We start from the raw sequence: 15,682 nt of genomic DNA, 5'->3' as shown, positions 1-15,682 counted from the left end.
TGGAAAGTACTTTAGTTCCAAATGGGTTTGCTTTTGCGTTAAATACCAGCTTGCCTTGGAGATCTCGACAAAGATTTCCTTATATATCTATGATATTCTCAGATTTGAAGCATATGTGCCCAAAAGCTGAAGCAGTTGCTGCCAAGTACAGTACATTACTCCAGGGTTCATCATATCTTTGGAATAGCTATTATAAAATATACAAATGCCATTGACAGTCTCCCTGATCAAGCTGGTATAAACAAGGCACTGGCTGGATGTAGTAGGGTGCTGGGCTGGAAGCAGTATTGAAATTGATTACATGGCTACCAGAGAATATTACCTGAATGTGTTTCCACAGAGTGTATGGCTTCTAAAATACCTTTGCAACTTAAACCATCTCTACAACAAATTCACTTCCCCCTTGCTGTACGCACTAGAAAACTATTGTATAATTAATGCTAAGGCATTATCTTTAGAAATACATTTTTTTCTGTCACTAGGATATATAATAAAATGTCGAAGGATCTGAAAGATCCTTAAATAATTGTCTTTTGAGTATATAAATCCACTTTTGGGGGGAAATAACATCTTTTTCATGAAGGAGGTTCTCCTTAGAAAAAAGCACATGAAGTTAAATGGCAGAATAAAAGAGACTAGACATATAAATATGGTTTTGCAGTTGCTATTTTGTTTTTCTCCAGGAAACACTTAGAACAAGTTGGATAATCCATCCCAAATGCTTTTGGTACTATTCCTATGAAGTTAAAGAGAAATATTTCATGATGGCTTCAAGAGAAACTTTCAATCATATGAAATAGGGTGCTTTCTGTGAGATGAGCATTCTAAAAATGAAAAAATACACATGATTTTTCCCTACTTTATGATACACACACACACACACACACACACACACACACACAATTTGTGCACAGAAAAAACCCTCAGTCATTCCTCATACTCTCCCATCAGATCTCCTGAAAGGGACAATGGGGAGGCTACTGATCCAGGTGGGCCAACTGGCTTAAGTATGATTTGATATTAACAGAATATAATAACAAAAGGATTCATGCATCATTCTTTTTGCATGGCTCCAATATAATCCTAAGGTGATCAGTGTGGATGTCCTTAAGATAATTAAGGGAACATTAGTGAAAGGTGGTATGGAAAGACAAACTATGGAATGAGGAACAAAATATGAGTAAAGAATGATATAGGAGAAGGTAGATATAGGTAAGGTACTGAATATGGGCAATGTGTGGATTATAAAAGACATGAAGAATTAATGAGGCATGGACTCTGATAAAGTATGAAGTGTGGGCAAAACAAAGTATTGATAAAGGAATGAATTCAAAATAAGGAATAGAATGTGGGGAAGGCATGGAATACGGGTAAAACCTAGATATGGTTAAGTTGTGGAGAAAAGGATAGAAGTAGGTAAATTTCAATAGACATATTAGAATATCTGTTGTAATACTGGAACATGAGAAAAACTGGAAATTAATATTTGATGCTGATAGATTATGATCAAAAGGGAACTTACTGTTATATTCTAAGCACTCTCTTTACCATAAAACCAACACAACAAAATGGCCCTGAACAATGACAGAATGATTCCATCAAAACCAACAGTTCAAAACTGTCTCATAACATGATGTTTGATTTTTCACATTGGCCAGACTTGGAGCCTTTACTTATTACCATGATTTCCTGATGATGTGACTTATTCCTGGAAATTTGTACATAGACCATTTGGTACTCTCCTTTCATCTTCAGACTTTACTATTCGGGTTAAAAAAAATGACCCAAAGCAAAAAACAAGAAGTCTGTACTATGGGTGCTATTTTTACCAATATGAGCACAAACAGGTTATGTAATTCTGCAAAGTTTAGGGGGAGATTCTCACAAAACACACAGTGTTCCCTGGGCCTGTAAAATTAAACTGTATAAAAAGAAACTGAGGAGGGTGCTAGAACTTTGGGATTTTGGAAGAAAATTATTTTTATGGGCAGGCTGAAGGGATTTGGTTTCTTAATAAATAGGTAGATAAAAATAGGGAATTTGCAAGCCATAATAATTGAAAGGCAACTTGAAAAGAGATGGTAGGAAAATAGTTCTAACAAGAAAACAACAAGTTTTAAACAGCAAGGGTTTTGAAGCTATGAAATGTTTAATCACAAGATGTGATTGCCTCCTCAAGAGAGTTTTCAGGAGAGAGTTCTGTTCTCTGGAGTTGATGAGGTGTAGCCTTGTAGGAAACAAAATGGGATGCTAAACAACCCAAGATCCGAGACTGAATCATGAAGCCTATGTGAAGGAGAATTCATTACCTTGAAAACTTCATCATAACAACTTCATCTCTTTTTTTTCGACATATAGCAAAAAAAAAAAAAAAAAAAAAAAAAATGAAAGAGCAATACCCTCAAGAGAGTTAGGTGCTCTGTACCACATTAACTGAACTGTTTTAGGTCAAAAATATCTATAGCTAGCAGATGAGACAAGATTTAGCTCTTCTGTGATGGACTTACTCCTATTCACTGTAGCATTTTATAAACTTTCTGGATGCCATGTAAAGGATCTTAGACACATAGGTTGGATAGAGCAAGAAATAAATGAAGAGTTTCAGCCTATTCTTGGAAATGGACAATTTTGTAAGTAGGTTGATGTTTAGACTGGCAGATCAATCATTTCTAAGTTTGGAAAAACAATATTCTAGGCAATATAAAAACAATAGAAATGCCCATGAAGTATGTAAGAAATCCGAGTTGTGAATAATCCTTAAATTTGTATAAGGTAGGGCTAGTAGACCAATTATATGAAGGTATATTACCTTGTGTATGTGTGTATGTATACACACACACAACACACACACACACACACACACACACACACACACACACACACACATATATATATATATATATATATATATATATATATATATGCCATAGCAATTTAAAATTGCCAGTGATTCATTGGTATGAAACCTCCTTCTAACATATTACTGAAAAATCTCAAAGGGCACATTATTACCATGACAGCAATAATGTTACATAAATAACCAGTGCTTAAAACCATATGTCTATAAAGAATGGTTTGTAAAAGTTGACAATATTCCTCACTTTTTCCCTATGTAAATATCATGGTACTAATATAAGATTTACTTAAAACTTTTATTTCTGTTTTTTGTTGTTGTTGTTTTAACATTACTGACAGATATCTCTTAATGTGCATATTTTAAAAACATTTATTATTATTTTTGAAAAACAATAAAGCTAATACTTAGAAAGTATTTAAAATCTGAAACAGCAATAGAAATGTTTAATTTAGAGACTTGATTGGGAGTGACCCAGCTCTTGGTCTAAATTTTTCCATAGCTCTGAACTCAAACAGACAAGATAAATTCATTGGTTCTAATTTTTAAATTAGATCACCCCATAAATATTTTTTTTTTGAGGAGGGCTATCTGGGATAAATGTTGTGTGGATGAGGGAGGCTGCTTTCCTTTCTAGAAATATTTTCCATGACCCACCTTAAAATTTGTTTTAACCAGTTTGAGGGGAATATCTTATGAATTTTCTCATTGAAACTATGGAATAATTAAAGGGACTTAACAGGTTCATTTTTTTTAGATTGTTAAAATCTCTGGCCTCCTGTTCAAACATAGAAGATGGCTTTAGAAAGTTCCAATGAACCATCCTGTTCCTGATTATATCCAGTTGATCTAAAATGAATTTTCCTCACCTGATGGCCAAATTTAGAAGTGAACTGTGATTGTGCATGATTGGGATTTCCTCAAATGAGAAGAAAAATACATAATGCTACTTGTGGCCAGATAAAAGCTTAAGGTCCCTGTGTAGAGAGGAAGGTTGTGTGCATGGGGAGTTTGAAGCTCTTAGGCAAAACTTATGTTGGGAGCTGAAAACTTTGGCTCATGAAATAGAAAAGACTCATAGTATGAATAGTGATTAATAATTTGGGGTAGGCTGAAGCAAGGCAACCCTTTTCACACTTTGAAACACAAACCATAACAACCAGAAGAAGAAACTTCTTTTTCCTTTTTCCTTAAAACTTAAAACCATTGTATAGGTAAAGGTAAAGGTATTTCTATACCTTTATCTAATTTGACCCAGCAAATGGGTTAGACTGACATTTTTCTGTTTCTCCTAGTCTTTCCTATTTCAGTAAAGGAGACCAATGTCCAAACAATATATGAAGACAAAATTAGATTTATCCTTAAATCCTTGTTTCCTTTACTTACATTACACAACACTCTGTTGATTCTACTTATAAAAGACACTCTGAAACAACATTTAGGTTTGTGTTTGTTTTTGTGCTTTGTTTTTTATTTCCTTTATTTCTTGCCTGGTCTTCTCCAGTCACTGATCCCTGGACTAGTAGGTTCATCCTTATTCTCCAATCCACCCTCTAGAGCAGAGTGGGAATCAAAACATGGAAGTCATAGGTTGTTGCTGATCTGCTTAGAAGTCTCAGAGGTTTGGAATCTCACTGAGAATACAGTTCAGACCCCCCATGTGGTCTCTAGAACCCTTGGTGGTCTGGCTTCAGTCCAACTCTTTGACTTTACCACCCCCTTTATCTCCCATAGTTACTAGGTTTATTTGGCTTTTTCTGTTTCTCAAATATATTCTTCTGGAAATATTATTTTTAATTATTTCTAATTGATGCCTATTATTACATAGAATGGTGGTTTTCATTGTGGTGTATTGCTACATGAATACATTATTTGATCAGTTTCACTTCCCAGTATTTTCCCGTACTCCTTCTCCTCCCTCCCCCTGTTCCTTTTGCTCTACCTTTTGGTATCCCTCCTAAAACTATTTTACATGGATCACATTTGTACTGTTTTAAAACATTAAAATTCAATAATTGAACTATTTTGTAATTAGAGAAGGTGTTCTTTTTAAGCTCTGAAACAAAGACTAAACAAGTGGCACAGAAATGATCCTTGGAATTCTGAGTTCTTCACTTGTGGCAGACCACTAGGGCACACCTGCAAGTACATTCTTTAATCTTTGGGTATGTTGTAGTGGGATTCTTTTTGCAGATTCTATGGCCAAGAATTTAGAACTCAGAATTAATTTTTTATTCAATAACCACCTTATACATGTTTGTTTCTGTATGGACCTGGCCCCAAAATGCATATTCCTGGTCCTCTCTAGATAATATTTGATATAATTTGGAGGAAGCCAAGACTTCAGAATCTTCATTCCAAGTAAACCCATTTTCAATTTCATATACACAAGCTCTAAGAAAAAGAGATGGAACTGGCAGTTGTGCTGGAATTGAACAAAAGGCAAGAACAGGAACAAGAAAAAGGATAGAGAGGAGGAAATGAACTCTGAGGATCAGATGCTTTTGCATTTATCAATGATTTATTCTATAGAACATTGAGAAAAGTGTTTCTGTTTCTCATTGAAACTACATTGTACCTGGTAAATTCCATCCTGTACCAGCCCATGATACTGTACCAAACCACTAGGTGTCATGGAGAAAGTAGTTCATAAAAAAAAAAAAAAAAAAAAAAAAAACTGGGGTTTGAGACCAAGCCAAAGAATCTGTGCCCTTTATTTTACACCATAGTGAGGATAAATGAATGATGCTATGAATTCCTAATGGGAACTACTATGGCTTGGCTATGGTTCAAGTGTGACAGAGAAGTGTTCATGTGTTGAAATTTAATATTACTTGTGAGATATTAATAGGGTTAAAATTTAATCTGGCCATAGTGTTTAGAGTTGAAGCCTTTGGGAGGTATTTAGAATTAGATAAATCATCAGGGTAGAGTGGCCACAAATAGATACTGGTGGCTTTATAAAAGTGAGACCAGACAGACATGGACATACATGCACTCCCATCTCATGCCATGTGATGCCCTGCACTACCTCAGGCCTCTACCAGCAAGAAAGCCATCACCAGATGCAGATCCCTGAAACTCCAGAACTTTGAGCCAAATAAACCTCTATAAAAATTTCCCGCTTCAGGCATTTTGTTATAATAACAAAACATAGACTAAGATAAAGAAAATATTTATTTTCTGTACAAAGTAATAATAGATATTTGAAAGTCACTGATACCAACCTTTTAGCACTGAATCTGATGTCCCTTCTAGGGAAGCTGAAATGATCCAAGGCTCTGAAGGGAGTCCCAAGGACTCCACTCTTCGATTCTGAAAATGGGGGATAGAGAGAAAAAGTTGGATTCAGAAGAGTATTCTGTAAAATTATCTAAAAGAAAAGCAGATTCAGACTGAATTTTTTATTGAATATATGTTCAATAGAAATAAATGAAGGAAAACAATAAATGCTTTCTTTCTTATATTAAAAAGATACCAAAATAGTTTACTGAAAGAGAATAGAGATTATGATGGGAAAATTTGAAGCAGGATAGAAAACCGGAGAAAGGACATATAAGTTTATAAAAGAGAAGAATGTCATTATTAGTTTAAGGTTACTAAGAAGGGAAAGGTTAGCAGAAGGAAGATAGAGGGAGTTGGAAAGTGCTAGCCTAGATCAAAGGTGACAGGTTCCAAGTATGGACCTTAGCTCTACGTGTCAAGGGATGTACTTGTAAAGAGGAGAAAAGTGATCTAGTAATCCTATTTCATTTCCCTCGTAAATTTTATAAACTTAGAAAAGATGAAATACAACCAGTGGCCATGGAGCCTGAAAATAGTATTATGTACAGAAGCTTCTTGTTAATGACTTACTGAACCACATGTAAGAGAGATAATTCAAAAGATAACACAGAACCGTAATATATATGTGACGTCATGAGCTTTTCACTATGAGAAGACCTCTTCAGACGTAGACATTCTTCTTTGAATAGGTGTTATGGTTTAGATATGAGTGTCTCCAAAAAGTTTATGTGTGAGAAAATGCAGGAAGATTCCGATGCTAAGGGGTTAAATTATGAGAGCTTCAACTCAATCAGTGGATTCATCTACTGATGTGGATTAACTGGGAAGTGGCTGGAGGAGGTGAGTCACTGGGCGGATAGCTCTGGGGTTTATATCATGTCCTTGGTCAATGGAGCTCTCTCCGCTCCCTGGTGCCATGTCCTGAACTGCTATTCTCCTCTGCACCCTTCCAACATCATGTTCTGCCTCAACTCCGGCCCAGATTTATGGAGTCAGTCAACCATGGACTGAACTTCTGAAACCATGGGCCAAAACACATACTCCTCTGGGTGTCTATAAACTCAGACCTCTGAAACTGTGAGTGCTACATAAACTTTTCCTCCTCTAAAATTGTTCCTGTCAGGTTTTTTTGGTTACAGAAATGAAAAAGCTGACTAAAAAGGAAGGCTAGATTTCAGAGAAGATATGAGAAATATGCTTCAAGAATTTTCCTGGTGGAGAAAAGTATCAGAATTTTCTTTATCCTTAATAAAATTCTGAACATTCATAGAAAATGGAAGGGAGGCAGACTGTGACTTGGAAGAAAAATGACAATAACAGTAAATAGTTTTGTGTTGAAAATTTCACACGTTGGTTACTCTGCAAATGTGTATCAATGATGACAAACCTAAAACGTGTTATATAAAGTCCATTACCTGTGCAAAGTTACCTGTTCATCCAGAAAAACAAGCTGTGGCTGCACCGGCAGCTCTTTTCCCACTACTCCATCTGAAGGCTGGACTAGCACTGAAAGAACATAGGGCCGAGTGTATATCCAGCTCTCAGTTTTGAAACTACTTGTGTTTCTAGCAGAAATAAAAACAGAATACATCCATAGGGTTACAAATATCATTGCAATAACTCTTTTCCAAAAGACATTATTACCAGTGAAAATATGTTGTTTTCCCTTTTTGCTGGAAAATTAATAATATACTGTATAATGGCTCATTTTATATTGATATGTAAATTATATGTATATTTGATATGTATGCTTAGGCATAATAAAAAGTGAACTAGGTAGGATAGGGGAGAAGCACAAACTATGCACTTATATTTCTATCATTGTGTATTAACTTCAGCAAAAAATAAAGCCTTGGTAAAGGAAATTATCAGACTGAATTATTTAGGGACTGGTATAAGTTGAATAGCAGGCTATTTAACCAGCTCTCCCAGAAAACATCCTGGTTTTGTGGAGAAAAAAATACTGTGATTTGGAGTGTGTTCCAATTTCTGTGGTGTAAACATTCTCCTGACATGCTGATTCCTGGGTAACCAAGATAATGTAACTGAAAAGAGTTGGGAAGAGATAGCCAAAAGAAAACTCCAATACACCAGCACTTTATGCATTTAGTATCCTCACAACCACTATTTCACATTTATGTTCTCCCGGTGTGTATGCATTAAGTAGATTCAATACCTATGGCATTAATTGATTAACTTAGTTTGATTGCAAGAAGCATCTGAGGAGTATAATGCTTGGGACATTTGCTGAGCAAAACTGTGTACCAGCTATTAAAAACTTTCCAAGTATAAACTCATTGCATTTTAAAAATGACACTATGATATCGGTGCTTTTATTTACATTTGAGGAATAATAAGTCCAAACAACTTACGTAACTTGATATAAAGGTCTTAGTTGTTCACCAAGGTCTTAAGTGGCAAAGCAGTGAGATACATCACTTCTCATCTTGTTCAAGCATGTTAATTGCTGATGTTATTTAGTATTAAAATAGTTACATAATCCATGATAACTTAACATCTTCACCCAGATTTGAATATGTTGGATGACCAAGTTAGCTTTATTAAAAGGACAAAAAAACTAAACACTTACATTCCATTAAATATATTATGTTTTAAATCACAGGCATGCAACATATATTTGACAATTAAATGATATATAGACACTATATATCATATGTATCATATATATTCCCCTAACATAGCATCCTTTGTTGAGTTGCCTTAAAATCAGCCTAGACCTGATCTAATAAGGTTGTTTTGTTTTGTTTTGAGTATCTTATCCTCTCCTTTCAGTAAATATATGCAAATCACTTATTCTATTGCCCAACTTCTTCCCCTTCTTCATGTGAGGAGAAAGTATTTGCTCTCCCGAAGGCTACAGGTTTGGTAAAGCTGAAGACTAGTCTTGAAAGGAGTAATAGTGGAAAAGCAAACACCACTTTGATCCATTGATCACAACATGAGGAAGTTTCTGTACGAAGTAACTCCCCTCTCCCCTGGGAACCTTAGGACAAGAAGGCAGAGTGGGCATTTGTGGTCATACCTTTGGTCACCTACCAGCTAAAGTTCTGGCCTCTGTGCTAGAATCACTCCCCAGGAATTCAATTAGCTCAATCTTCACTCATTAATTTGCTTAGCCTGAGTGACTATGGGTCCTTCCCCCACCCTCCCTTTTTTTAAGGGACTAATTTAAACCAGATTTTTAAAATCTGTGCCATTAATTCTATCCTTCCATAGGTCCCAGGTTATTGGAAAATTTTAACATTGTTACCAGATCCTATTTCTCTCCTAACCTAGTCCTTAAAGGCTTTCTGATGAGGGGCCAGTGCAGGCAAGCAGTCTGGGTTAAAGAAACTGAGAGAACCATTAAAGATTCTGACATAAGTACATTGATGTCTGGAGACAAAGCGATGAGAAACAACTGCCTGAACACTGTAGAAAGGCCTGTCCCTGACACACTTCAAAGTTTATTGTGAGCAAACATCTCTTATTAAATGTAAACAGCATCTCACTGGAGGTCAGAGACTTGCTGCTGCAGCATATCCCAAGGTAATACCACTTTAAGCTCCACATAAACTCTTAAGCAGTTTCTATCCTAAAACCTGACCGTAGGTGGTACAGTTTTTTACGATATGTTATAATAGTGCAATAAATCTGTTAGCTTAAAATCGAATCTCCGTGGCCTTTTAGAGAAATCATCATTAAATGCAGGGTCCTGTTAATGATGCCATCCAAGTGAAATTGTTTAATCTGCTAAGGGGGTGAAAGGTCACCAAATGAATTTTTTATAATACATCAACTTGACACGCAATAGGGAAAACTGTAATAGATAAAAGCAAAGGAAAAGGGCACTGTCTTCTTCTGATAGGTCAATAGCAGCCAAGAGAGTCACTCATCCACTTTCCTTTCACGATGGGGCTCCTTTTGCATTTAATATGGACACCCAATTAATACCTCAGCACCACAGACAACCTCATTTTAGGTGACTTATAGCAATTTCCCCCCCTTCCCTGAAATGAAAGTGATCACAATACATCATAGCATTGTGCGAATTAACGTTAATTGATTCAAGTTACCAAGCAATGATGGGCCACTTATATAATCTAGGCGTTATTGGGTGCTAGAAGGGATGGAGGGAAGATTAGATTCCAGTGTCCGTTGCTGTGACGACGGGAGTCACCTGACGCCTTGTTAGACAGTTGTAAGGTTCTATTGCTGGCCCCAGTGGGGTCGTCAGTAAACTGGAGTGATGTCCAAACATCATTACACGCTGCTCCAATATTAAAGCAAAGGGATTAGCAACTTATTGCAAGCAACCTGGATTTGTCATTGTGCTGTCGTTATCCAATTTCCAACTGCTAATGTGACTGTAGCCTGCAGGCAGAAGGACCTACAGCCAAACTTTAAAAAATGGGGGAGGAAAGTTCCCTCTATCCCTCCCAGTTTTAACCACCATTTAATAGCTTCCAATATCCACTCAGGTATGTGGAAAAAATTTTTTCTCTCCAATGCTTAAGTGCAGGATAAAGGAGAGAGATCAAGAGAATACAGAAATTTCCCAGTTCAGAGATCACTAGTATTCACTTCAATTCTTGTTTTTAAATCTGATACATCTGTAATGTTTACCCTGAGGAGGACAGGATTATTTTTATTTGCATGGCAAACTCAGCAAACAGATAAATCCTATTGGTGAAAAACTAACTCCAGTCAAAACCAAGTGTGGTGGGATGAGCGTGGGGATCAGGAAAAAGAAGCCTTCCTCTTTGGCCTTCTCAAAGCTACTAGTCAGGTTCCTTGAAAGAAACAATTTTGATTAAATGATCAGGGTGTCCTGAGAATTTTTGTTCTCTTTTGCTTAAAATAGATTAAAGGGTACTGGAACAGAGCGCTCACCTAGCATGTATGAGGCACTAGGTTCTATCCTTAGTACCACAGAAAGATAGACAAAATAAAGGCATTCTGTCCATCTTCAACTATGAAAGTTAAAAATAAAATAGATTAAAGAAGGCAGAATAGTCTCTAGCATGAGGGGACTTAAATTCTATAGGAGTCTAGATGATTCTATACCCTGGGGGGGGAAAAGCAAGTCCCCTACTCAACTGTGCAGGACAAACATGTTAGTCCTCCTGTTATGTACACTGTTCAAGGCACTGTGAGATACAGGAAGATAAATAAAACAGCATGACCTCTGCCCCTCAGGAGTGCTCTCCTTTATAGTTTGTAAGACAAGAATAACTTTCCTGGCTCTCCTTCTGAATTGATGCATACCATTTTACTTCCATTCCATGAGACTCATGCTCCCCATTAAACCCAGTTGGGCTTCCTCAGAAGCTGTCAACTCCCAGGAGGGAAGATGTGCCTTATAATCTGACAGTTTTCTTTGGGCGCTATGGTGCAGTGGTTTTGAGCCTGGAACATTATAGGCACCCAATATTTTTCACTATAGTAATCCTGCCAGCTCAGTGCCAATTGTGTTCTTCCTGTTCTCAGGTCACTATTGCCTATGGAAAGCCACCACCCATCCTGGCCTGGCCAGTTTCAAGTTCTGATGAGCCACTCAAGCAATGTGCTTACTGCTCTGCTATAGTATTTTTGATTAAACTCTTGTGATTCCTTTCCATTGCTCATTTAAAATTGAGATTTGAGGAAACCTAGGTGTAAACTGCACTGTGTTAGGAATATATAAAGACATGGAATAAATTTGATATGTCTTCAATACTATCAATTAAAACATTAAGTTTAAGTAACAGAAGTGAAGTATTGTAATTAGTAAATGATTTGAAATAATATTTTATAATAAACCTAATAAATATTTTATCAGGAATGGAAACTATAACTGAATTTTAAAGATCTTACAAAAATATTCAAAATCTCCTGTTTATATTGGGAGACTATAACAGTCACAGTCTGGCCAGGAAAAGCAGAAACCACTCAAGGTTTTTCTAAGGAAGAGATTCAATATAAGGTATTATTTACATAGGACTGTTAGAATAATAGAGATGCCATTAAGTTTACATTTCACTATTTATCATAAATATCAAATGATCATTTATTGTGAATGAAACTGTATTAGGAATTCTTGGGAATACAGCAGTAAGTTGAAACCTTGACTACTGAGTAAATATAAAAATGAAAATAAATTCAAGTCAGTTTTATGGAAAACTATACTAGTGGTTAAGCTGGTTCATATTCAATTAATGATTTTTTGTAAGAAAGATACAATGACATTAATATATTCTAATGAACTAGCTGAATAAATGTTTTTTACCCCTTCACTAAAAAAAATCTAGATTTTATAGAATTCATATAATAGTTTGAACATAATAGCTGTTAAAATAATGTTTGGGGAATTAAAAAAAAAACACCAAAATGTAGCATTTCATGAGTCTATTGCAGTTACTTATAAATTTGCCATGTGTGCACAAAAAATCTTAACTTATTTGATTTTTAGATAGTGTGGTTCAATTTTGGAATTAGAATCTCATATACATGAAAGCAGGGAATCGCTGGATGCAGACATGTCAGCAGCAGCAAAAGATTACAATTAACATCCTGTTCACAAGGAAAATAGAAAATAAAAGATGTAAACTGCAGAACAAGAATCAAAGATTTAGTGTTCTGAGACCATTTAGTATAAGAACAATAGTCCCCAAGGGCATTATTGCAGAAACAGTGCTGTGAAATAAATGATAGTTTTAATGATAACCATGAATCATCAATAAAAGTGTGAATGTTCTCTGTTATTTCCCATTTAATAAGGCTGGATGTTATGTAATCTGTCTTTTTTTTTTTTTTTTTTTTTTTTTTTTTAGTTTTAGTTGAAGACTTTTTAAAATGCTGCTAGTAATTAAAGGAACAACTTTTAATTGTTCAGAAAACTTGCTTAGGCAGAACTTAAGGCCACAAATATGAAACATTATTACAATAATTTTGTCATTCACCTAACTCAATGAAGTAGTGAATTTACTCTGTAGTGAAAAGATGATATGGCATCAAAATACTCTGCAGTGGTAAGGTCATGGCTTTGCATTGAGGAACTGGCAACACAGGATTATCTTCCAGGACAAAGGTTCTACCAATCTTGAAAGCTAATCCTCTTCTGTTGAAAACTCTGCCTTGCATACTTCAAGTAGCTGTTTCCTAGAAGCAGGTGCCTGAGTTGCAGAAATAAAAACCTGAACTGATATCAGTTAACTGGCATTACCTATTGACTCTCCTAGTTTTCTTCTCTGTTCCAAGGCATTTAAAAGTGTACTTCTTATGTAGAAGAGGGGAACTTAAAAAGCCACTAATGTGATAAATACGCACACATACACACCCCCACACACAAACACACAGATGTAATCTCCCACATTGTCATTATCCCCTTCATAGATCCACAACTGTTTTCTGGGTCCATGGTTCATGATAATGTCACAATCAAAGAGCTTTATGCTTTGCAGCATAACAGAATACCACAACTTAGAATTACACCAGTGTATTATTCATTAGGGAATGGGTGAGAATCTAAATACGCTCAGCTGAGTTCCATGTACTTGAAGAGGCTCTCAGGAAGAATCCAGTTCCAAACCCATTCTGGGTATCAGCAGAATTCATCCCTTGTGGCTATAGAATTGAGGTCCCCGTCTGCTCACTAGTGGCCAAGCAATGTCCACTGTCTCCTCATAGAGTCTACCTACCATACTTTTCACATATCCTCTTCCACCTTAAAAGCAGTGACACATTAGGGCCTTCTCACACTTCAAAGGCTCTGCTTTCCTCTTCTGCCATTTTTGACCACAGAGGAAAACTCTCCTTTTTAAAGGGTCGTGTGCTTGGTTGAGACAACTTTGATAATCCAGAATATTCTCCCTATTTTATAGCTTATGGTCAACTCTGCCACATACCAAATATACATATTTCTCTCCCACAAAGCCAAAGTTGGTACCTTCTTGAAAGTAAGCAGCAAGCTCCTGGAAATGCAGCAATCCAATTTGGCCTCATTTTTTGAAATTTCCAAAGCCCCATTAGATTAACAAGAATGAATCTCTGGAGAACATACATGGTACTTTTCCAGGAAGGACTGGTTGCTGGACTCGTTTCTGCTGTCTCAAGGTCAATTCATTAGCTTGTCAATGGCTCTCCAGTGAGTTGAATGGAAGTCTCCACTGACACTGATCAAAGCTGAAGGAAACAAAGCTGTCCTTGGGGCCTGCAAGGCTAAGGGGGCTGTATTTACCATATTTGGCAACTCCTAGGAGTTGAGAAACCTTGCTAATTCTCTTTCAATTGCATAGAACATGGGTTTCTCATTCTGCAAAGATTTGTTCAGACATACTTAAAAAGCAGACTTTATCTTCAGAAGATTTACTTTTTGAATGATGTCTAAGAAACCTCTCTTAAAATACCAGAGAAATAGAAAGAAATGGAGGATATAACACACTCCAACAGAAAATCAATGCTACAATATACACGTTCAGTAGTTTCTCATTAAATCAGAAATATCTGAGTCAAAAGTGAAAACATGGGGACTGTGATGAATGGTGGGTGAAAAGTAAAAGTGATCTTTTTCTCTGATGTTCTCTCAATTCCTCGTGATGGAATGATATGCCATACTCTATGTGGGTGTGTACCTGATTGGTGTCAGACCCAATGTCTGCAGGAATTCCTCAGATGTACCTTGATTGTTCTACTCATTGACTTTTCTCTCTCTAGTTAAAGATTGAATATTCACTGAGTAATTTTATACAAAATAAAAATCGGTCATTTTGGAATGATGACCTATGAGGACAGGTCAGAACTATAATTCTAAATAAAATCAAGCAATGGACTGAATGAGGTACACATGCCTATAATGTACTTACAGTAACTCAGTGAGACCTAAATAAAATTATGGTAAAGGAAAGAAAAAAATTAAGTATAATCTAAGATGTTTTACTTATAAAATCTTTTAGATTCCTAATATTTCATGTATAATATAATAACATCACCAATAAGGTAAAAGTTTGATGGCTGGCAAAAATATTCAAGATTTAATAGCTTGAGCAATCATAAACTATAAGTACTTTTTAATTCTAAGCTAACAATTTCCAATGCCTTTCAAATATACCAGATTGGTGGGGGGGGGGGAACAAAAACAAACAAACAAACAAAAATGGTTTCAGCTTTCTTTTCACTGAAAAAGAACACCTATCTCCATTTTAAAGACACAGTACAAAAATGCTAAGCATCATTTGGATAGGTCACCCTGTGCATAAAAAGGCAATGAATGTATTTGTGAATAGACCTGTGAGTGTGAAGGAGTCTCTCTTTTTGGTTCTCCTTTTTGTTCAATTCTAGAGAACTCCACACACATAGAAGATGGTTGATTACAAATAAATACTATCCATTAAATATGAATTGCTTATTTGTTAGCACTACCAAAAAATGACAAAAGTAGCAAAAGAATTACTTTTCACCTTAGCAACCCCAGAGACTAGCCCCTTGCTTAAATTTATTAAATGAATAAGTGAGCAAATTAACTGAAAATAAGTTGTTTCATAAAAACATTTTAATATACTTTTA

The 15,682-nt window shown here is 35.9% G+C and overlaps 1 protein-coding gene across 1 annotated transcript in view; it reads right to left on the bottom strand.

The window, feature by feature from the left end:
• Positions 1 to 15,682, bottom strand: part of Pkhd1 (PKHD1 ciliary IPT domain containing fibrocystin/polyductin) — a 429,388-nt gene that overhangs the window by 22,194 nt on the left and 391,512 nt on the right. The window contains exons 61-62 of the mRNA XM_076860094.2: positions 7,569 to 7,704; positions 6,082 to 6,169 (exon numbers count right to left, since the gene is read on the bottom strand). Of these exons, the coding sequence (XP_076716209.2) occupies positions 6,082 to 6,169; positions 7,569 to 7,704 (224 nt within the window). The remainder of the gene's footprint in view (positions 1 to 6,081; positions 6,170 to 7,568; positions 7,705 to 15,682) is intronic.

Source organism: Callospermophilus lateralis, chromosome 6, assembly GCF_048772815.1.
Source record: "Callospermophilus lateralis isolate mCalLat2 chromosome 6, mCalLat2.hap1, whole genome shotgun sequence".
NCBI lineage: Eukaryota > Metazoa > Chordata > Mammalia > Rodentia > Sciuridae > Callospermophilus > Callospermophilus lateralis.
The sequence above is the reverse complement of the archived record's forward strand: the minus strand, read 5'-3'. Positions and strand labels throughout refer to the sequence as shown.